Below are 21,997 nucleotides of genomic sequence, written 5' to 3'. Positions count from 1 at the left end.
AACCAGTGCTGCTCTGATTCTACAGGAGCTGTTCACAGTCATTCATTCATCTAAAACACAAACTAATATAATAAATAACATCAAGGCGTCGTCTAAAAAACCTGAAGAAACATTGTTTGTATTAATTTCTTTCTCCTCTGGTCTCAGTCAGGGTTTATGTTTAGTTTTCTGATCCGTGATGTGTTGGTTCGTTGGTTCCTCTCTGTCAGCTGGTGACCGCCGCTAACTCCTCCATCGGTATGAGGCGCCATGTCCGTCGCTCTGTGATCTGACCAGGGTGCCCCGGTGCATGCTGGGATACATTAGAGTCCCATCACTCTGAACAGGCACGGCCTCCTCTCACTACTCTCACTACACCATCGTTCATGTAGCAGCAGCCGTACGGGATAAAAACGGTTTGTTGTGTTTTAAACCTGGTGGATTCATCGAGGACTAAAATCACCTCCATCTCTAGTTTTATCTTTAGCACCAACTCAGATTGAAGCCTCTTATTTTGAAGTTTTTAGAGGAAGACACTTCCTGCAGCGCTCTGATTGGCTCATCAGGTTGAACTGTTATTGCTGGTTTGCTTTTTTTTTTTAATCGTTACTGAAGACACCGCTCAGCTTTAATTAAGAGCACCGTGGCAGGACGTCCTGCGATGGCTCTTCCTGAGGGAGGCCGTGTGTCAGCCAGAGTCAGACTTTGATAACGTTGAGGGAACAATGAGGGTCAGCGTCAGAGCTCCTGGAAGCAGACGTCTAACGGAGCAGTCTGAGGTTCTAGGAAGATCTACCGGATCTATCTGGTTGCCATGGAGTTAAATCTGTAAAGTTAACGATGAAGGATCTTGTCCAGACTCGTCCGTCACCACTTCCTGCTCCGGTGTTTCACATTAAAAGCCTTACATTCAAGAACATCCGTCCTGTTTCTTGTGGGCTTTTAGTTTGAAGCATGAATCAGAAAGTGAGAAGAGATTCAAACGGCCTCAGGTTTAAACGTGTTGCAGACTCATCGTTCAGCCGCGTCCAGATCGTCCTGGGACGGCTTCTTATTACCGAACGGCAAACGGTGATTTCCTGAGACTCCCAGAAAAGTGCTGATGCTGCTCGACCGGCGGCGGCGGCGGCGATGAATTAACCGTCCTCTCTCTAAACACTCTGTCATCTTTCTGCACACAGAAACAACAGGAAGTAATGAAAACACAGAGCGCTGTTTTTCCTCCTGAATCTCTACGAACAGAGAAATAACGTGAGTCTCTGCACATCCAGAAACGAAGTCAGACGTTCTCAGATGCTGCGTTTATCTTTCCCTCCTCTCCTGGAACGTTTCATCACTTCCTTTGTGAGGAGCTGATCCTCGGGGAAATAAAAACGGTCCAGAGTCTGGTTTGGGAGAAAACTGGGCTTGTCGAGGGAAAAGTGGAAGTTGGTGAAATCGATTGAAGGATTGATGGTGTAGAGCAGACAGCCTGGTTGGAGGAGGAAACCACTGATTTCTACTTTATTCTACTCTGCTTTATTCTGCTGCTCCACCAGAGAGGAACAGATGTTTTATATTCAACTGCAGGATGTTTAACTTGAAGTAGAAATCAGAGCTCAGTACGACCAGAGAAAGATGAAGCTTAGATTTATTTATCTAGTCAGTTATCATCTTTCAGTTATTATTGAAAGTAAAATATATTATAACTGACAGGAGTTATATAATTATTAATTATAAAGTCTCATTAAATTATTCTCAGGACATTTCAACCTTTTCATTTGGAATTTCAAATTATTAAGATTTCAAAAGATCAGTTACAGAACTGTACATTTGTGTTTTTACCTTCTAATGATAAAAGTCACAGTTTGTTATTTTTCAAGTAAAAAGTTTAATTATTTTAAAATAAATGTTTTCATTGAAGGAATTTTAATACAGAAACTTTAACAGAATCACATCAACAGCTTTGTTTGTCTGTAGTGAAGGTTTGTAGGTGACAGGTGGAAACATGGCGTCTTCCTCCTCCTTCCTTCAGGAACCGGTCGCGTAGCGTCGCCGTGACGATCGCTGTAAGAATTTAGAAAATGTGTGTGTTCAGTGGTTCAGTGGTTTAATTTATTCACAAAGCTTCATGTGTCATCGAGGTGTCAGGTATCAGTTCAGTTTATCACCTCAATAATGAAATTAGACTTTTAGTTTAGGAGGAAGCTTCACAGATGATCTTAACCCCGCACACACTACAGGATGTCTTTAAGATTATCTTATCAGATCAGAGTTTAATGAATGTGATCTGACAGGAAGTCAGACTTTAAACCTGCACTCCAGTCAGATAATCAGAGCTTTTAATGCTAACCCTGCTAGCATGCTACGTCTTCTAAAAGTTTCTGTTGGTCTGACAGGAAGTGATGAACAGACGTAGCTTTTAGCTTTTAGCTTTTAGCTTTTAGCTTGGCTGATGTGATTACTGAGTGTGTTTCAGGGTGGTGAGTTCAGAAAGGTTAAACTTTAAATGTCTCCACGGACCCAGGAAGTCAGATGTGTTTGTCCTCTCAGCCGTCCCGCTGACTAACACGATGAACAACGTCCCTCTGAGGACGATGACGAGACTCCAGCGACACGGGAAGCAGCGACTTGTTTACACGAGCTCGTTCATGCGTTAGATCACAGGTCGGTTCAGGTTCCAGTCACCGAGCGCCGTCCTTTTTCTTTTTATAGTTAAAACATGTCATAACCTCATGAACTTTATTTCCTCTTAATTAGCCTCAAATCTGCTGCTTTATTAGACTTAACTGTTATATAAGACACAGAGGCCAGGTTATGTAATGAAAACATCATGAATGATTTGGAGACAGAGGAACAAGGTGAACGAGTTAACTGTTCATGTTACTGTTGGTTTAGAAGCAGAGGAATGAAGGATCAGCTTTATCGACATGTTTCATATTATTTATTGGTATTTTCTGATGAGTCTGGTTTCTCTGTTTGCTTTTATTGAATCTGGCACTTGTTTCAGTTGGAGCACGAGCTACTGTTAGCTGGGAGGCTAGGAAGAGCTACTGTTAGCTGGGAGGCTAGGAAGAGCTACTGTTAGCTGGGAGGCTAGGAGGAGCTACTGTTAGCTGGGAGGCTAGGAAGAGCTACTGTTAGCTGGGAGGCTAGGAAGAGCTACTGTTAGCTGAGAGGCTAGGAGGAGCTACTGTTAGCTGGGAGGCTAGGAAGAGCTACTGTTAGCTGGGAGGCTAGGAAGAGCTACTGTTAGCTGGGAGGCTAGGAGGAGCTACTGTTAGCTGTGAGGCTAGGAGGAGCTACTGTTAGCTGTGAGGCTAGGAGGAGCTACTGTTAGCTGGGAGGCTTGGAGGAGCTACTGTTAGCTGGGAGGCTAGGAGGAGCTACTGTTAGCTGGGAGGCTTGGAGGAGCTACTGTTAGCTGGGAGGCTAGGAAGAGCTGCTGTTAGCTGTGAGGCTAGGAGGAGCTACTGTTAGCTGGTAGGCTAGGAAGAGCTACTGTTAGCTGAGAGGCTAGGAGGAGCTACTGTTAGCTGTGAGGCTAGGAGGAGCTACTGTTAGCTGTGAGGCTAGGAGGAGCTACTGTTAGCTGGGAGGCTTGGAGGAGCTACTGTTAGCTGGGAGGCTAGGAAGAGCTGCTGTTAGCTGTGAGGCTAGGAGGAGCTGCTGTTAGCTGTGAGGCTAGGAAGAGCTACTGTTAGCTGTGAGGCTAGGATGAGCTACTGTTAGCTGGGAGGCTAAGAAGAGCTACTGTTAGCTGGGAGGCTAGGAAGAGCTACTGTTAGCTGGGAGGCTAGGAAGAGCTACTGTTAGCTGAGAGGCTTGGAGGAGCTACTGTTAGCTGGGAGGCTAGGAGGAGCTACTGTTAACTGGGAGGCTAGGAAGAGCTACTGTTAGCTGTGAGGCTAGGAAGAGCTACTGTTAGCTGTGAGGCTAGGAGGAGCTACTGTTAGCTGAGAGGCTAGGAGGAGCTACTGTTAGCTGAGAGGCTAGGAGGAGCTACTGTTAGCTGGGAGGCTAGGAGGCGCTACTGTTAGCTAGGAGGCTAGGATGAGCTACTGTTAGCTGGGAGGCTAGGAGGCTAAGAGGAGCTACTGTTAGCTGGGAGGCTAGGATGAGCTACTGTTAGCTGGGAGGCTAGGAGGCTAAGAGGAGCTACTGTTAGCTGGGAGGCTAGGATGAGCTACTGTTAGCTATGAGGCTAGGAGGCTAAGAGGAGCGCCTCCATGACGTCCTTTTCTCTAAACAACTGTAATAATGTGACCTTGGTCCCGGCTGCTCTCTGGCTCCACATGAAGCCGTAAACCGTCTCAGACTCTGAGTTCACCTTGAAGGCTGTAACTGACTTCCTCCACAGATTAGAATCAGGTCCTTGTTGAATCATTTTTCTTTCCTGTAAAGGGCAAAGCATTAGGAGAGGCGGCCGTATTGACTTTTTCCCGTGATAAGGTTTTTCCAGCTCGTCTCAGCGTTGATAGCCGGTGGAGGGGTGGGGGGGGCCCGGTGGAGGGGGGGTGAGGGGGGGTGCAGGGGGGGCGGCGAGGCCTCGGTCAGCAGCTCACCGACTGACAACGACGCTCTGCACCGTCAGCAGCCGGGTCCGACCAGAAACACCCACTTTATCATGAAGCGCTGAGCCGCGGCGTCTCAAAGCGCTTTGTGGCAGATTATTTTGACAGTTGCCATGACAGCAGCATCTGAGACTTCAACAAGGAGACGTCCTTAGAAACTTTGGACGACAGACTGAACGTCTTCACAGTGAAAGAGCTCCAGCTGGAGGACGATCAAACATGAGACCAAGCAGCGTGGTGGACGCTTTGATTCACCTGTTAGATGGAAACGAAGCCACGTCAGGTTCCTCACCAGAACCGATGTTGTGGTTCTAAAGATATTAATTTAGGAACCAACAGTCGTGGTTTAGCCTGGTTAGAGCTAATAGTAGCTCCCAGCTAGCGGCTGCTTGTTAGCTGAAGTCGTTGTTTGTTGTGTCTGAACCTCAAACCTCAAACATCTCTCTGACTCCATCTTGAAGGATTATTATCGTTGAAGTGTCAGAAGATGTTCAGAGTCTGTCACCTCCAGTGTGGACTCGCTAACCGCTGACGCCGCGGACACGATGTGAGGCTGTAGGGCCATGGGGTGGGGGACGTCCTGCACACATCTGATTGAATTAACCCACAGAGCGACGGGCTGACGGCCGCAGCAGACTGCTGCTCCAATAAGCCTCGTCAGCCTGACGGTGTTGCATCGGGTTTTCATCACGCTGGGATTCCTGCAGCTGCTGCTCCTCAGAGAAGGAAGACGTGGGTTTCACCTCGATGAGGCGCCGTGCAGCCTGTCTAAAGCTCCGCTCCAACATTAAGAACATAAACATGAACATAATTCACATCAGGACGAAAACTAAACGGATTAAAGATGAAAAGATGAAACGACAGAGTGGATTTATAGTTGGAAACAAACTACAGGCGGTGGCTCAGATCTGTGATTATGATAAAAACAAACAACATGAAACGTCCCCAACAGAGCTTTGGTTTCTGAGAACGAGTCGTGCTCATGTTCAGACGGCAAATTAGTTTTTCTCATTTTGTTAAAAACAGTTAACAGTCGAGTCCTGTTCTAAATCTGTGTGAATGTTCTGCTTCAGCTTCAGATGTTGGTTCTACTGTTTATTTACTAAAACACCTCAGATCAGAATGACTTCACTAGTGTACCTAATGAACTGGACAGGGAGGATATATGTACCGTATTATATCTGTCAAAACATTGGACTCTGGTCTCATGTCCTGTAGTTTATATTCTTTAATCATTTAATTTATAAGTTTATAATTCATTTAGTTTTCATCTAATCTCTGGTTTGACTCTTACTCTGTGTTTTAGTGAGGTGCAGCCTCTCAGTGATTTTAACGTATTTAATTCATCACATTTATTTTATTTAGAGCAGATCTCTACCAAACACAGAATCCGTGTTTCAGCAGATGAGGAGAGGGTTCCTCAGTAGAACCGTGTTCCTCTGCGTCTGTCAGCGCGGTGAGAGAAGAGAGGAATGTTATTGTCTCCTCCAGAGCAGCTGGTTCCTTCTCAGCCCCTGCTGTCCAGGCCTCATTCACCGCTCCCTGATTAGGTTTTTTTGTTGCCTCTCCCCGTGTGCGAGGAAGTGCTTCACTCGTCCGGGCTTTTTTAGGAACAAACAATGGGCTCACTCAGCCGGCTAAACAGACATCACCAGAAAGAGGTCAATTACGGGTAAGGACTGACGAAGGAGCAGAGAAACCTCAGCGCTGGTCTGATTAGTCTTTGTTACGGAAACCATTTCATAATTCAGTCGGGGGAGAGATTGGTCTCCCGCCGTCGTACGGTTTTCAGAATCTGAAGCCTCCTTTCACTCGGCGCTGGAAAAAGAACATTTAGTCCCGACAGAGCTGCTGCTCGTCCTCCAGCTGCGTCGGAACACACCCAAAGAAAAACTTCAAACTGCAGGAAAATGTTGTTTGTTAATCTTCTATTTAAATGAGAACAGTGTGTGGAACAGTGTGTGGAACAGTGTGTGGAACAGTGTGTGGGAGTGGCCTGTGTTCCTGGCCTTCATTTACATACTCCTTCTAGGCCAGCGTCCCACAATGCCCTGCTTTTCTGTTTTTTTTATGCATTATTGAGTCTCCTGGTGGAGGATGCTTAAAAGGGGAAGAGGCCTCGCCATAAAAGGAAGTAGGACTCTATATTCAACAAGGGCGACTTCAAAAGAGCCTTTGAAAAATTGATCAGGTGGGCTCGTAGCTAAAGTAGATCTCAGGCCGGAGCCTCTTCATCAGGTTAACCAGCAGCAGGAAATAACTGGTGTTTGTACGTGAAGGAGGAAGATGGCGTCTGCTCAGGACTGCTCTGGGCGCCGCCTCACAAAGGTCACATGCTTTATTTATTTATTTATTTATTTATTTATTTATTTTTAGCAGAGGGAGAATAAATTAGTTTTATTATATGTGACATAAGAAAACACACGAGGATGTAAAAATATGATTCAATCTGTCAAAAGTTTATCTCTAAAGGAAGAGAAGCACCAGCCTTCTGTCAGAGAGGATCGCTCTGATTGGTCGATCAGCTCAGAGCATGAGGAGAGAAACAGGAAGTGATGAAAACAGACACAACACAAACTCTATTAGCTTAGAGGCTAGGAAGCTAACCAGAGATGTCCATGTGATCGTTTGACATTATGAGACATGAGACGTCCCCCGTCCTGTCCCAGACCTGCTCTCTGTGCAGGTAAGGAGGAGGAGGAGGAGGAGGAGGAGGAGGAGGAGGAGGAGGAGGAGTGTTTGACTTGTTTAATATCCGCTCTGAGACTCTCATCAGTCCATTGTTGTTGAGTGACAGCCCACGCCTGGTGCCACGGCGACGCCTCCTCCTCCTCCTCCTCCTCCTCCTCCCTGTATCTGTGGAAGGTCACGGGGTCGTACATCACGTTACGTCACCGTGGCGCTGATGAAGGGAGCAGTAAAAGTCACAGCCGTCCATAAATTAGTGACGGGATCCGACCTGGAGGTGTTTCTGCTGTTTGCTTCATCAAACGTCTCGTTCAGTCGTAGCTTTAACCTTTAAACTTCAGCTCAGACGCAGCTGCACCAACCGACCTGTACCTGCAGGGGGCGGTAGCAGACGCCTCCTCCTGCCGTCCCACGATGCAACGGTGGCGGAGGAATGGTTCATGGGACGCAGGGCCTGGGACGCAGGGCCTGGGATGCAGGGCCTGGGACGCAGGGCCTGGGATGCAGGGCCTGGGACGCAGGGCCTGGGATGCAGGGCCTGGGACGCAGGGCCTGGGTTCAGCATCAGGGCGGTTCTCTTTAGCTTTAGCGTCACTGCAGCCATGCTAGTAGCTCTGTGAGGCTAAGCTAAATGCTAACCCTCTTCTTGAGGGGTCGCCATGGTGATGTCAGGTATTAATGACTAGATGTTGTTTCATTAAATCATTTTAATGGTGATACAAACCCACAGGATTCAAGAACCAAGAAGATTTCCTAAAATATTTTCACCAAACGGAGACGTTCAGGGTCGACAGAGGCCTCAGTGATTTAATACTGTGACTGTGGACATGTTGGATGTTTGGACTGAAGCTTAGTTGTTAAAGATCTCGTCTCTACAGACGTTTAGACGTGATTATCTCCAGACCTGTACCTGTTTAGTCTGAGGAAGGTTGTTGAGAGGTGATCTACTATGAACAGGTTCAGGAGCTTTTATTTGGTTGTTTAAGGTCTTTGTTCTCTTTGTTCTGTTTGTGTTGTTTGTTTTATCGGTGGAATAGTTTTTCCTAAAAAGTGCAGCATCACTCGTCCCCGCTCCGCCGTAGATCTCGGTCTCGGGTCCAGATATCGGCGGCGTCTCGGGGATCATGTCTCCGCTAAGCTGTGATGAGCTGTCAGGTCCATGCCTCTGCGCGTCTAATCCCGCCTTCCCTCTCAAATCTGATCTCATCCACAGATCTTCAGCGTCGCTCCAGGCATCGCTGCCTTAACGCTGATAATGCCTTTCTAGTTGGTGGGAGAATATAAGCTCAGGAAATCCCTTTAATCGAAGCGGCAGCGACACAAACAACGTCCTGGAAGAGACTGAGCGGCGCTGCAGAGACGTTCAACGTGACTCTAGTTTAGAAAGAATTAACGTCGTTAGCAGACGAGTCAGAAAGTGTTTGGAAAGAACTGGAACTCTGAACCCTTCATGGAACGTGTGTCTTAAACTGATCTCTAACTATTTACATTTACCCTCATTTAACCGTTTTAAAGCTCTGTGGTAATAAAAAGACAGAAATGTTCACGTTAACAAATGTACGATTATAGATGAAACCAAGTCTGGTCATTATATAAAAACAACTTTGTATAGTTTCTCATGTTTTACTCAGATATTAATAATTTATATTAAACAGTTTAGACTCAAAGTTCTTCTGTTGTTTTTAGCATTAGCCGTAGAAACTAGCTTAGCAGTTGAAGACGTGGGTTTTACCTCCACACTACATGCTAATACAGTTAGCATACCTCTATGGCAGTTTACATTCAATACATTAGCATAGCTGTTGATAACTTTCCACAGTTCCAGCTAACGACGTCTCGATTGTCCTCCAACCAATCAGAGACATTTATTAAACAGACGACGTGTATGACTGCTGTTACCCTTCTGTCCGTCACCACATTAAGCTCCGCCCACATGATCTGATGTAATCAGTTCCCAGCAGAGAGAGTCCAGGACAACTTCAGGGAACTGTGTGTTAGCATCCAGGCTAACTCAGCGCGGTAGACAGCAGCCCGTCTGTCGTCTGATTGGCTCTGAACAGCTCTGCCTCAGACACTGTTGAATGATTGTGATTATTCAGTCTCAGTGTGTCGCTCTGCCGTGGAGTCGGCGCCTCAGACAGAACAGATGTGACAGCTGTTGAATGTTAAATGAATTGTTTCCCCGCAGGAAGTTTAAAACGACCATTATTCCACCGTTTAAACGCTGTAGTCTGTGACCTGTGAGAGGTCAGAGGTCAAACGCTGGCTGATGTTTGGCTCCAGATGTTTCCGTCTGCTTCATGAAGAGCTCCCCGTGTGTGGAGGCTGAAGAAGACGAGTCGGCGTCTCAGCTTTGAAGTGGAGTGAGTTTTTCTTTAGTGGGGGAGTGGAGGAGCCTCCAGGGAGGGGTGGGGGGGGGGGGGGGGGGGGGCTCTCGGCCTTCATCCAGACCCCCCCCCCCCCCCTCCGCCAGGCGCCGCTTGGCTTCATCCCCTGATCAGCTTCAAAGTTGGGGACATTTCTGCCTCCAAAGCTTCTCTCTGCTTTGAAGCCAGAACGGGCCTCGGTCACAAAGCTGCGTTCACAGACGCTAATTCTGCAGCGACGGTTTGTAGAGCAACGAGAGCGTGTCTGGAGGCTGCTCAGATATCTGCTCGCTGTCGGACTTTTATTCTCTGAGATGGTTTCAGAATAAAAGTCTCCTCCTCCTCCTCCAGGTGCTTCCTGCTGCAGATCAGTCAGCTGTTGGTTTTAGCACAAACTCAGGAGAAGCTGTATTTATTTAACGGGACGTGTCCAGAGTCGGTTCTTATCAGAGTCTGATAACATCTGGATTTCATTATGAGGCGTGTTCCAACTGATAATGAGAGAAAAGAACCCTCCATCAGCTGGATGGTTCTCCAACCAATCAGCACGGACCTGTGAGACGCATGCTCCTCCACAGAGGCTGCTGCTATGTTAGCCTCCACAAGCTAATGTTAGCCTCCACAAGCTAATGTTAGCCTCAACAAGCCAATGTTAGCCTCCACAAGCTAATGTTAGCCTTCACAAGCCAATGTTAGCCTCCACAAGCTAATGTTAGCCTCCACAAGCCAATGTTAGCCTCCACAAGCCAATGTTAGCCTCCACAAGCCAATGTTAGCCTCCACAAGCTAATGTTAGCCTCCACAAGCCAATGTTAGCCTCAACAAGCCAATGTTAGCCTCAACAAGCTAATGTTAGCCTCAACAAGCTAATGTTAGCCTCAACAAGCCAATGTTAGCCTCAACAAGCTAATGTTAGCCTCCACAAGCTAATGTTAGCCTCAACAAGCCAATGTTAGCCTCCACAAGCCAATGTTAGCCTCAACAAGCTAATGTTAGCCTCAACAAGCCAATGTTAGCCTCCACAAGCCAATGTTAGCCTCCACAAGCTAATGTTAGCCTCAACAAGCTAATGTTAGCCTCCACAAGCCAATGTTAGCCTCCACAAGCTAATGTTAGCCTCCACAAGCCAATGTTAGCCTCAACAAGCTAATGTTAGCCTCAACAAGCCAATGTTAGCCTCAACAAGCTAATGTTAGCCTCCACAAGCTAATGTTAGCCTCAACAAGCCAATGTTAGCCTCAACAAGCTAATGTTAGCCTCCACAAGCTAATGTTAGCCTCCACAAGCTAATGTTAGCCTCAACAAGCCAATGTTAGCCTCCACAAGCCAATGTTAGCCTCCACAAGCTAATGTTAGCCTCCACAAGCCAATGTTAGCCTCCACAAGCTAATGTTAGCCTCCACAAGCTAATGTTAGCCTCCACAAGCTAATGTTAGCCTCAACAAGCTAATGTTTAATTGTTGTTTAATTAGCCTCCACAAGCTAATGTTAGCCTCAGAAAGCATACTGAAGCAATGCTGCGGCTCAGATGAGAAGTAGTAGAAGAAGACAGTAGGACATTTAAGATCAGATCTGATTGGCCGATGACTGGTTAAAGGATCAGGAGCTCAATAACTTGATCAGGACGTTTCTACCTTAAATAACTGAACTCGTCTTTAAAACGACTTGAACTCAGCGAACGTTGAATGAACCCATGATTTATTCAGACGGGTTAAACTCGTTTCCTGTTCTCTCTCGGTGTAACGTTGTGTTTGCGTCGACCCAGTTAGCGTCTGCCTCCATCGTTCACGTTACTAACTAGAAACCCTGTGATTAGTCGGGCCTGTAGCCAAAATATAATCTGAAATGAACCCAGAATCTTTTCCTTCAGATCTTGATGAGATTTCAGCTTCTCACTGTGTCTCTCTCACACCTGTAACTCCTGCAGGTGTGGATTAGCGTCTAATTCTGGCTTCTGGCATTTTAAAGAATAAATCAGCTGCGAAGCTTCACTGGCATTTAAAATAAAATATAAATATAAAAGTGAACTGGCTGATTTTAATTTCAACTCTACTTCTGGTTGAATGAAACCACTTTTCTCCGTCTGCAGCTCGTCCCTGTGTCGGCTCGTTACTGCTCCAGCTCTCGCTTAAGATGTTGAGAAGAGAGTTGTGTGTCCGTGAGTCACTCACCTAAAAATATCAGCCGTGTTTCTTCCCGTTCTCTCCGCCGGGTTTCACTGACCCCGTGAGTCAGAGCTCCAGCTGGAAAGGTTTGGAAGCAGCCGGCGTTCCCGGTGTTTGGACGTTTGTCGGGGCAGAGCGAGGGCAGAGCGAGGGCAGCCGACCGTGGACGAGCGACTGGAAGAGGCTCGGCACAGCAAACGCAGGAGGCCCGACACAAAATGGCTGCTAGTAATCATCTAGACCTGATAGACGACAGATTCTACTGACCACAAAGATTTTATTTTACCTGCTTTGAGCTCAGGATGATGGAAACAAACATATTGACTCTTTAATTTATAGCACAGTGTCTTCAGGGAGTTAATTAAAGGACCAGCGTGTAGAGGTTAGTGCCATCTAGTGGTGAGGTTGTTAATTATTCACTGAGCCTTTTAGAGAAACTACACAAGTGTAAATTAAATTATTTCCTACAGATTTGTCACACCTAATGTTTGCTTAGTAGCACATAAAGAACACTCTTAAGAAAGATTAATTAAATAAAATATAAGTAAATCTAGTTAAATAAAATCAAAATAGTAAAAAAGACAGAGACAGAAGAATATATATTATATACATAGGAATGATAGTAAGGTGATGGGTTGTTGTAGAGCTGGACTGATGTGAAAGGCGTCCTGTAGTGTTTAATTAATAAAGTTTTTTATTTATGAGGTTTAATAGAAAGAAAACAATTTTAAAATGACTTTTTAATCAATGATACGGTGCCGACTCCTTTGTTTACGTTGATTATTTGAGTAACAGCTGACGGTTGTAGTCTGAGCTCCTCTGGTTTTATTCTGCTGTTTTATGTCTTTAGTTCAGGGTTGAGGAGTCAAGAGAAGCCTGTGTCTCTGGCTTCTTATCGTACCTCTTCCTCCTCTTCCTCCTCTTCCTCCTCTTCATCGCTGGCTGGGTGTCTGAGGTCCCTCTGCTGCAGCCAGGAGATGGCATGGTTCGTAAGCAGGGATCAGGGCCGCCACGCTATTAATAGCCCCGCCATGCTTTTAAATGTGTGAGAGCGTCTGTAAATAAACCGCCGCTCGCTGGGAGGGAACACAACTGTACGAGCCGGGGCCTCACTCTGGAGAACAGCCCTCCAGTGCAAACATGAAGCAACGTGACAGTTCACCGCCGTGTGAGTGGCTGATGGTCGTGATTAAAGCTGAAGGGAGGGATTCTCCTGGTTTAAGGCTGTGCACGCGTCACCTTCTCTGACAGAACCCCGAGCGTCGTCTTTAGGTGTTTTTTAATCGTCTGACTCCGACTGGATGTAAATACTTCCCCTGTCTGAGCAGAGAATAATATGTTTGCTTCATCACGTCTCTCTGTGAAATGTGCAGCCAAGTTGCCTGGTAACTAAACCAGAGCGGCAACGGTTGACTTAAGAATCATAAAGCAACAAAAAGCAGCCGGAGAACGTCTTTGAATATTCATGTTCAAGGCCTCGATCCGGCCTTAACAAATTAATTAACTAAATAAAACACAAGCCGCGCTCCTTCAGGATCACAGGCTTCTGTTTTATTTACTTAATTAATTTGTTAAAAATCACATTTTATCCAAATAAAATAAAATAAAACGTAGGGTCGGTGAAGAGAAGGTGCTGTAGGTGAGAACGTCTTGAAGCTTTAACGTTCACATTTACATAAAGTTAATAATAATGAAAACCTCAGACAGACCCTGAATGCATCGTGACTCTTTTAAGTCGGTGTTTTATTAATCTAGATCATGTTTGCTGAGATCGCTGCGTCCAAAGCAGATGTTTGTATTTTCCTTTTTGTTCTCCGTGAAAATGTTTCAGTCAGTTTAACAGGATTGTAAATGTGCATCAAGGACAGATTAATAAGAATTAAAAAGATGATTTTAGTCTAAAACATGGATTCATTTAGCGACAAGACCTAGTGCTGAAAGTGTATTAATACGCTGCTGAAATTAGTCTCCAGGATTCTCACTGTTCTTCTTGGTTGCACAGAAATAAAGTCACTAAAACAAGATTAAAGTTCAAGGATTAAAACTAATTTATAGCAGAATGTCTCCAGTGAGTCCATTAAAGGACTAGTGTGTACGAGATGGTGCCATCTGGTGGCGAGGTGGTAGACGGCAGCCGACTGATTTCTGCCTCATTGAAGCACGGCAGCGGTTCCCGTTTGTTTGTCTGAATGACTGTGGTGGAGTTTAACCTTGAGCTAGAGGGCGGTGGAGGACAGAGCTCCTCAAGCACGTCGACTGAACTCCTGAATGAAAAATGACCCCTTTGACTTATTCACGTCTCTGAGCTGACGGATGATTTGAAAATAGAGAAAGGGACTAAAAAAGGTTTTTGTTTGGTCGTCGTGCTGCAGGATGAAGACTAAAGAGAACCTGAGTCATTAGTGTTGTCTGTGAGGCTGGGGCTGCATCTAGTCCTGGTGGTGGTGGTGGTGGTGGAGGTGGTGGTGGTGCAGTCAGGCGCTAACAAAGAGCGACGCATAATAGATGAGACTTTAATTTGTTTTTCCTCGACAAGGTCGCCGTGAGTGACGGGTGGAGGACGGAGGACGGAGAGGAGTTTCAGTAAAAACACTTTCTCCCTCTTCATTTTATTTCATAATATTTTTGAACTTGAGCGTATCGAAGCGGCGCACGGATCAAAGGACGGATTCACGTTTGAGATGCTTTGCCGTCTCCATGGCAACACCAGCCAGGGCCTTTTAAGAGGAAGTGGATGTAAACAGAAGTTCCTCTGGTTTAACCCTCGGCCCTCTGCCCTCTGACCAACACGGTGTTAACATGAAGTCTGCTCCGGACTCCAGCTGCTCCGTTAGCGGACGGATGGAAATGAGAGCGGTGCTCAGAAAACTAATGAGAGGAGGAAGAGGAGGAAGGGGAAGAGGAAGAGGAAGAGGAAAGCAGAGTGTCTTATTGTAAAGGCTGACATTTCTGCTTCCTCTGAATGAATTCAAATTAATTTCCTATTATTCTGCGTCTTATCGTCTGAGGCAGAGACGTAAACAGAGATGTGGACAAACGGTGGAAAGCAATTAAAAATAAATGGAGTTTGGACAGAAGAGCCTCGAGGAGGAGCAGATAAAGCCGCCGAGTCAGAGCTTTATTTTATTTTTATTTTTCCGGCGCCGTCCTCGGGCGTCATCACACTAAACGCTCAAATTAACCCGATTTATTTGGGGCCAGCTGATGCGGCGCTGCTGCCTTCGGGCGTCGTGGTATTTCTGATGACTCCGTGTCCATACTGTGAGCTCGATACTCGACCGTCGACGGAGTCTGAACCCTGGAAAGAGGAAGAGTGATTACTGAGCACCTTTCACTTAATGGAAAATAACAAGTCGCTCTCTGGATCTGAAACTTCACAAGCTGAGAGAAAAGAAAAGCCTCGGCACAGTTTGTTCCACCCTTCAGACGATGGCTCTTAAGAGGAAGCTAGTTTCCGTAGCAACATGCCAAATATAACAAGGCTGTTCACATAAAAATATAAAGAGATGTGAAGAAGCAGCTTCTCACTCTCTGATGACATCCAGTCTAAATAAAATGATCTCAGCATCTCATTCAGAATTAAAACCTCTGATGGAGGAGGAGGAGGTGGTGGAGGAGGTGGTGGAGGTGGTGGAGGTGGAGGAGGAGGAGGTGGAGGAGGAGGAGGTGGTCACCATGGAACCGTTCTTCTTCTTCTGTTCTATGTTCAGTAGATCTGATGCTCCTCTTCATCAGTAAAGTTCTACTGTGACTGATGATGACATCTTTTGACCTGGTCTCCATGGAAACGGTTCGTCTCAGATCACAGTCATTGATCAGGATGGAGACGTGATGTCTGGTTACTCTACTGGTTTCTATTTAAATAAACGTCTGATCCCTTTAATGATGTCACATCTGTCACGCTTCTCTCTGATTGGTGCGTTCTCTACTTCCTGTTCAACTAATTGATCTAAACCTTCTGACGCCGTCGCTCTGATGTCAAGGAATCCACGAGTTAAAGTCAGAAGCAACATTTTGAACTTAATGACAAACTGAAGAACTAAAGTCAAACCGTAAAGACTGAGATAGAATCAGAAAATTGCTTCTTCCAGTAGAAACGAGCTGAAAGAACACGATGTACGGGAGCAGAGATGATCAAAGCCTGAAGGAGTTGCTCTTATTAGGAAACTGAACGTGGAGCACAAAGGCCTGAAGACGATAAAATGATTTTATCCTCTGATGCTGACGGGACCGAGAGAAAGATGATGATGTAACGTAGCAAGAACCGTTGTAAGAGAAACACGCTGGGATTATGAGCTACTGAGATGCTGCCGAGGTGCCTTTTAGCAAAGCTTCAGCTGGACGCCTTCTACTGATGAGAATTCACCCCTTAGCTCCCTAGCCTCCCAGCTAATAGTAGCTCCTCCTAGCCTCCCAGCTAATAGTAGCTCCTCCTAGCCTCACAGCTAATAGTAGCTCCTCCTAGCCTCACAGCTAATAGCAGCTCCTCCTAGCCTCACAGCTAATAGTAGCTCCTCCTAGCCTCTCAGCTAATAGTAGCTCCTCCTAGCCTCACAGCTAATAGCAGCTCCTCCTAGCCTCTCAGCTAATAGTAGCTCCTCCTAGCCTCACAGCTAATAGCAGCTCCTCCTAGCCTCACAGCTAATAGCAGCTCCTCCTAGCCTCACAGCTAATAGTAGCTCCTCCTAGCCTCTCAGCTAATAGCAGCTCCTCCTAGCCTCACAGCTAATAGCAGCTCCTCCTAGCCTCACAGCTAATAGTAGCTCCTCCTAGCCTCTCAGCTAATAGTAGCTCCTCATAGCCTCCCAGCTAATAGTAGCTCCTCCTAGCCTCACAGCTAATGGTAGCTCATCCTAGCCTCCCTTTTTGAAAGAAGGCTCCAGATTACATGCTAATGGAGATGCTAATGACGACGCTAATGGCTATGCTAAAGACCTATACTAATGGTGACCCTAGAGACGAGGCTAATGGTGATACCAGTGGCAATACCGGGCTAATGGCAATGCTAATGGTGTGTTAGCAACCTTTAGCAGTGGTTAGCATCACATCATGAAGGTTGTGATGCTAACCCGCTGGACAGTTGGTGTCTTTCTATGTGGAGTTTTTATTTTATGCTAATTAACGACAGGATCCAGTAAAAACATCTTCTCTGAAACTACCAGATGATTCATAAAGGCTCTGTCTCATGTGAGGCCGTAGAGTTCTGCTCAGTCCAACAGTGACGCCGCCGTAAAGGAAGAAAAATTGCTGTTTCTGTATAAATTGCCAGAGCAGCTGGTAAATAGTTGCTCCTAGAGCGTCTTTTAATCACCGTGTAGACACCGTGTCCACAGGCGTCCACAGGCGTCCTCAGGCGTCCACAGGCGTCCACAGGCGTCCACAGGCGTCCACAGGTGTCCTGACTGCAGCGGCTGGACTTCTTCCTCTTTACTGTAGCTAAGTGGCTCTTTCTCTTTCTGGAGCTGTGAATACGAGAGCGCCACAACTCTAATTGAACACCGGCATGTCGGGGCATGTTTTAGCCTCAGCTGCTAACGCTCCAGGGACCTCTTCATCCTCCTCCTCACCTTCATCCTCCTCCTCCTCCTCTCTGGCCCTCACACCTCCCTCCATCTCCTCTGATTGTCCTCCAACACCTCCTGCCAGCGTCCTAAATTCATCCTCTGGTCACCTCACTGGAGCAGAGACTACAGAAAGGAACGGCCTTCTTCTTCTTCTTCTTCTTCTTCTTCTTCTTCTTCTTCTAACATGTGTTCATTCTCGTTTGTCAGCTGTAACACCAACAACAAAACATCTTAATAATGTTATTTTATCCAGATAATCCATTTTTAAAAGTGCACACAGCGATGATGCTGCCACCACCATGCTTCACATTTGAGATGATCTTCTCCTTAAGCTAAAATATTACCCTAATGAGGTAAAGTTAGCTGCTACGTTAGCCCAAACAAGCTAACGGTAGCCTGAGAACGACAATATATTCTATTGACCTTTACACGGTAATATTAGCATAAAAATGCTAACTGTAGCAAAACAGAGAAAACTGAAGCAACTCCACGTTGCTCAGATGACGTGTATGACTCCTGTTACTCTTCTGTCCATCGTCACATGAAGCCCCGCCCCCAAACGATCTGATTGGCCCGACAGATCTTTGCTGTAGCAGGATCAGCTCCCAGCAGAGAGACTCCAGATCAACGTGTGTAACGTTGGGTTAGCTTCCAGGCTAACGCCGTCGTGCTACAGGTCTTTGTTTTCCTTCTTCTTCTGATTAAATCTTCTGAACTCAGTTTCTCTGAGTCGGCGCCGTACACCGATGCAACGCCGCCGACTCCCCGGTCGGACCAGCTGATTTGGAAACTATCAGCTGCTCTAGTTATAAATTTCCCCAGCGTGAAAAGCAATGCATACAGAACGAATCTGCCTCTATTTATCTATCCGACAATCCTCCCCGCCGCTTCCTCGCCACCTGCCTCCGCTGCGGGGAAGTAAAGAAATAAATAACTCGTCTTCTCCGCCGCGCTCCCCTGGCGTCTCCTACTTGTATCCGTTAGATTACAGATGACAAATAGATCCAGATCTTCCTGGGATCGGCCCAGCTGTGATGGTTGGTGCCTCCTGAGTTCCCTCGGCTGTTTGATGAGGAGCGTTTTGTTGCTGCTCAGCCTCCTGAATGTTAATTTGTTGTGTTTTCCAGTTGAGCGCCTCTGAATATCTCCTCCAGTCATTTCATCTTCTCTCTCTCTCTCTCTGTTCCAGAACCAGACGTTGTGCAAAGGCCTCAATGAACTTCAGAACGGACAGGTAGGCTGATGTTCTCTGTGCTCTACTGTTTTACCTGTCAGACCAGGTGAGGTAGGAAGTAACGTCACTGCTTCCAATCAGCATCAGGGAGGCAGCTGCCGCCTTCATGCCCCAAAAACACAGACTCTGAGGAGGGAACAAGCTGCTATGAGCCTCCATCGACTCTCTGCTCAATCACTACATTTCCCAGCATGCATTTCCACTAAACACAGCAACTGTGATCAAGGGATTAAATAAGAAAAAAAAGCTCCTAAAATAGATCCCTAATGAAAATAAGTTAGTTGCTAGCTTAGCTTAGCTTAGCTTAGCTTAGCACAAAGACTGGAAACAGGTGAAAACTGTTAGCCTAGCCTGATTTTACTATGTGTGCTCCTAAAAAAGGATCGCTAATAAAAATAATTATCAGTTAGCTTAGCATAGCTCAACGCTAAGGCTAGAAGCAGGTGAAACTGCTAGCTTAACTGTAATTTACTGTTTAAAACGGTCGTTTTACCTTTAAAACGAATGAGTGAAGAAATAGTTTTTGTTTTATTGTTTCTACCAGATTGATTTTTCTTTAATGAAACAACCTTTGAGGTTTAGAGCCAAAGTTTCATCAGTAAATATATTTGATTCTGTGAAAGACGCTAGAAACTAGAATCTGAAAATGTCTCTAAATGGAGCAATTACAGTCTGAACTCTCTGAGAAGAAGTTCTTAGCAGTAATTTAATATAAAATTCACTTTAACGATCAAATGAAAAGCTCTCAGATATAATTCTTAAAGTTTCTCTGAGGTGTCTTGTCTCTGAAAGTGGACGGAGCTCTGAGTGAATCCGTCCTCGCTCCCAGAGACAAAAAGAAGAAGATTCATTAGGCGTCGGATTAATTTCAGAGCTGTGATTCATTACGGAGTGGAGGTGGATTTGGTCTCGTGGCGGCTTTACTTTCTGCAGAGGAAAGAAAAGAGAAACCTAATTAAAATGAACTTCCTGTTCTGTGACGGAGGGATAATGGTTGGAAGCCGAGGCTGAATTAGTTTTAGAGCTTCACTCTGTAACGTGTTTTTATTTAGGACTGAACAAAGAAACACTGAAAGTTTAACAACGGCCACTCACCCACAGAGTCCTTCCTTCCTCCTCCCTCCCTTCCTCCCTTCCTTCCTCCTTCCTTCCTTCCTCCTCCCTTCCTCCCTTCCTTCCTCCCTTCCTTGTTGCTGCTGGTTGAGACGTAACCGATGAACACAGAGTTGTTCTTTCTTCCTCTGTTTGAGTCTAAAGACTGTGACTGGTTGCCAAGGTCGTCCTCCGTCCTCCAGGCCGGTGATGAAGACTCTGCTGTGTTACACCTTCCTTTGTTACCTCCCTGAGGTATAATTAGACTCAATCAATCCAGAGCATCATAACAGAACACAGAGTGAAGCTGTTGAAGGATCCTCCAGAGACGTTAACGGCCGCTGAGGCTGAGGACGTTTAGGTTCTGAGACTTTTTACAACTTAAAGCGTCTTAAGATGTCTCTAAATATCAGTTACATGTGTTTAGTCATTGTCTCTAAATATCAGTTAGATGTGTTTAGTCATTGTCTCTAAATATCAGTTAGATGTGTTTAGTCATTGTCTCTAAATATCAGTTAGATGTGTTTAGTCATTGTCTCTAAATATCAGTTAGATGTGTTTAGTCATTGTCTCTAAATATCAGTTACATGTGTTTAGTCATTGTCTCTAAATATCAGTTAGATGTGTTTAGGTGAAGAAGACATTGTCTCTAAACAACCAACAACTGAGACGACTGGATTTACCTGACTATCAGTCTACTTCTAACGAGAGGAGTCAGGATTAAACAGAGATTTAAGAACTGGATGAAAGATTATTATGAATCAGTATCATTCCTTATTTCCTCCTTCCTTTCCTTCCTTTCCTTTCCTTTCCTTTCCTTTCCTTTCCTTTCCTTTCCTCTCCTCCCTTCCTTCCTTTCCTTTCCTTTCTTCCTTTCCTTTCCTTTCCTTTCCTTTCCTTCCTTCCTTTCCTTCCTTCCTCCCTTTCCTTTCCTTTCCTTTCCTTCCTTCCTTCCTTTCTTTTCCTTTCCTTTCCTTTCCTTTCCTTCCTTCCTCCCTTTCCTTTCCTTTCCTTCCTTCCTCCCTTTCCTTTCCTTTCCTTTCCTTTCCTTTCCTTTCCTTCCTTCCTTCCTTTCTTTTCCTTTCCTTTCCTTTCCTTCCTTTCCTTTCCTTTCCTTTCCTTTCCTCTCCTCCCTTCCTTCCTTTCCTTTCCTTTCTTCCTTTCCTTTCCTTTCCTTTCCTTTCCTTTCCTTCCTTCCTTCCTTCCTTTCCTTCCTTCCTCCCTTTCCTTTCCTTTCCTTTCCTTCCTTCCTTCCTTTCTTTTCCTTTCCTTTCCTTTCCTTCCTTCCTCCCTTTCCTTTCTTTTCCTTTGCTTTCCTTTCTCCCTTTCCTTTCCTTTCCTTCCTTCCTTCCTTTCCTTCCTCCCTCTCTTTCCTTTCCTTTCTCCCTTTCCTTTCCTTTCCTTCCTTCCTTTCCTCTCCTCCCTTCCTCCCTTTCCTTTCCTCTCCTCCCTTCCTTCCTTTCCTTTCCTTTCCTTTCCTTTCCTTTCCTTTCCTTTCCTTTCCTTTCCTTCCCTTCCTTCCTTCCTTTCCTTCCTCCTTTCCTTTCCTTTCCTCCCTTTTCTTTCCTTTCCTTTCCTTTCCTTTCCTTTTCTTCCTTTCCTTTCCTTTCCTTTCCTTTTCTTCCTTTCCTTTCCTTTCCTTTCCTTTCCTTTTCTTCCTTTCCTTTCCTTTCCTTCCTTCCTTCCTTTCCTTGCCTTTCCTCCCTTTCCTTTCCTTTCCTTTCCTTTCCTTTCCTTCCTTCCTTCCTTCCTTTCCTTCCTTCCTCCCTTTCCTTTCCTTTCCTTTCCTTCCTTCCTTCCTTTCTTTTCCTTTCCTTTCCTTTCCTTCCTTCCTCCCTTTCCTTTCCTTTCCTTCCTTCCTTCCTCCCTTTCCTTTCTTTTCCTTTGCTTTCCTTTCTCCCTTTCCTTTCCTTTCCTTCCTTCCTTCCTTTCCTTCCTCCCTCTCTTTCCTTTCCTTTCTCCCTTTCCTTTCCTTTCCTTCCTTCCTTTCCTCTCCTCCCTTCCTCCCTTTCCTTTCCTCTCCTCCCTTCCTTCCTTTCCTTTCCTTTCCTTTCCTTTCCTTTCCTTTCCTTTCCTTTCCTTCCCTTCCTTCCTTCCTTTCCTTCCTCCTTTCCTTTCCTTTCCTCCCTTTTCTTTCCTTTCCTTTCCTTTCCTTTCCTTTTCTTCCTTTCCTTTCCTTTCCTTTCCTTTTCTTCCTTTCCTTTCCTTTCCTTTCCTTTCCTTTTCTTCCTTTCCTTTCCTTTCCTTCCTTCCTTCCTTTCCTTGCCTTTCCTCCCTTTCCTTTCCTTTCCTTTCCTTTCATTTCCCTCCTTCCTTCCTTCCTTCCTTCCTTCCTTGGTGGTAGTCATAAAGGATT

At 45.6% G+C, this 21,997-nt stretch overlaps 1 protein-coding gene across 2 annotated transcripts in view; it reads left to right on the top strand.

Moving 5' to 3' along the window:
• Positions 1–21,997, top strand: part of phf21b (PHD finger protein 21B) — a 37,540-nt gene that overhangs the window by 5,461 nt on the left and 10,082 nt on the right. For both annotated transcript variants that reach the window (XM_084573714.1, XM_084573713.1), the window contains exon 3: positions 18,505–18,549. In XM_084573714.1, coding sequence (XP_084429840.1) covers positions 18,505–18,549 — 45 coding nt within the window. The remainder of the gene's footprint in view (positions 1–18,504; positions 18,550–21,997) is intronic.

Source organism: Chelon labrosus (genome assembly GCF_963514085.1).
Source record: "Chelon labrosus genome assembly, chromosome: 23".
Lineage (NCBI taxonomy): Eukaryota > Metazoa > Chordata > Actinopteri > Mugiliformes > Mugilidae > Chelon > Chelon labrosus.
This window is presented reverse-complemented; position numbering and strand designations above follow the sequence as displayed.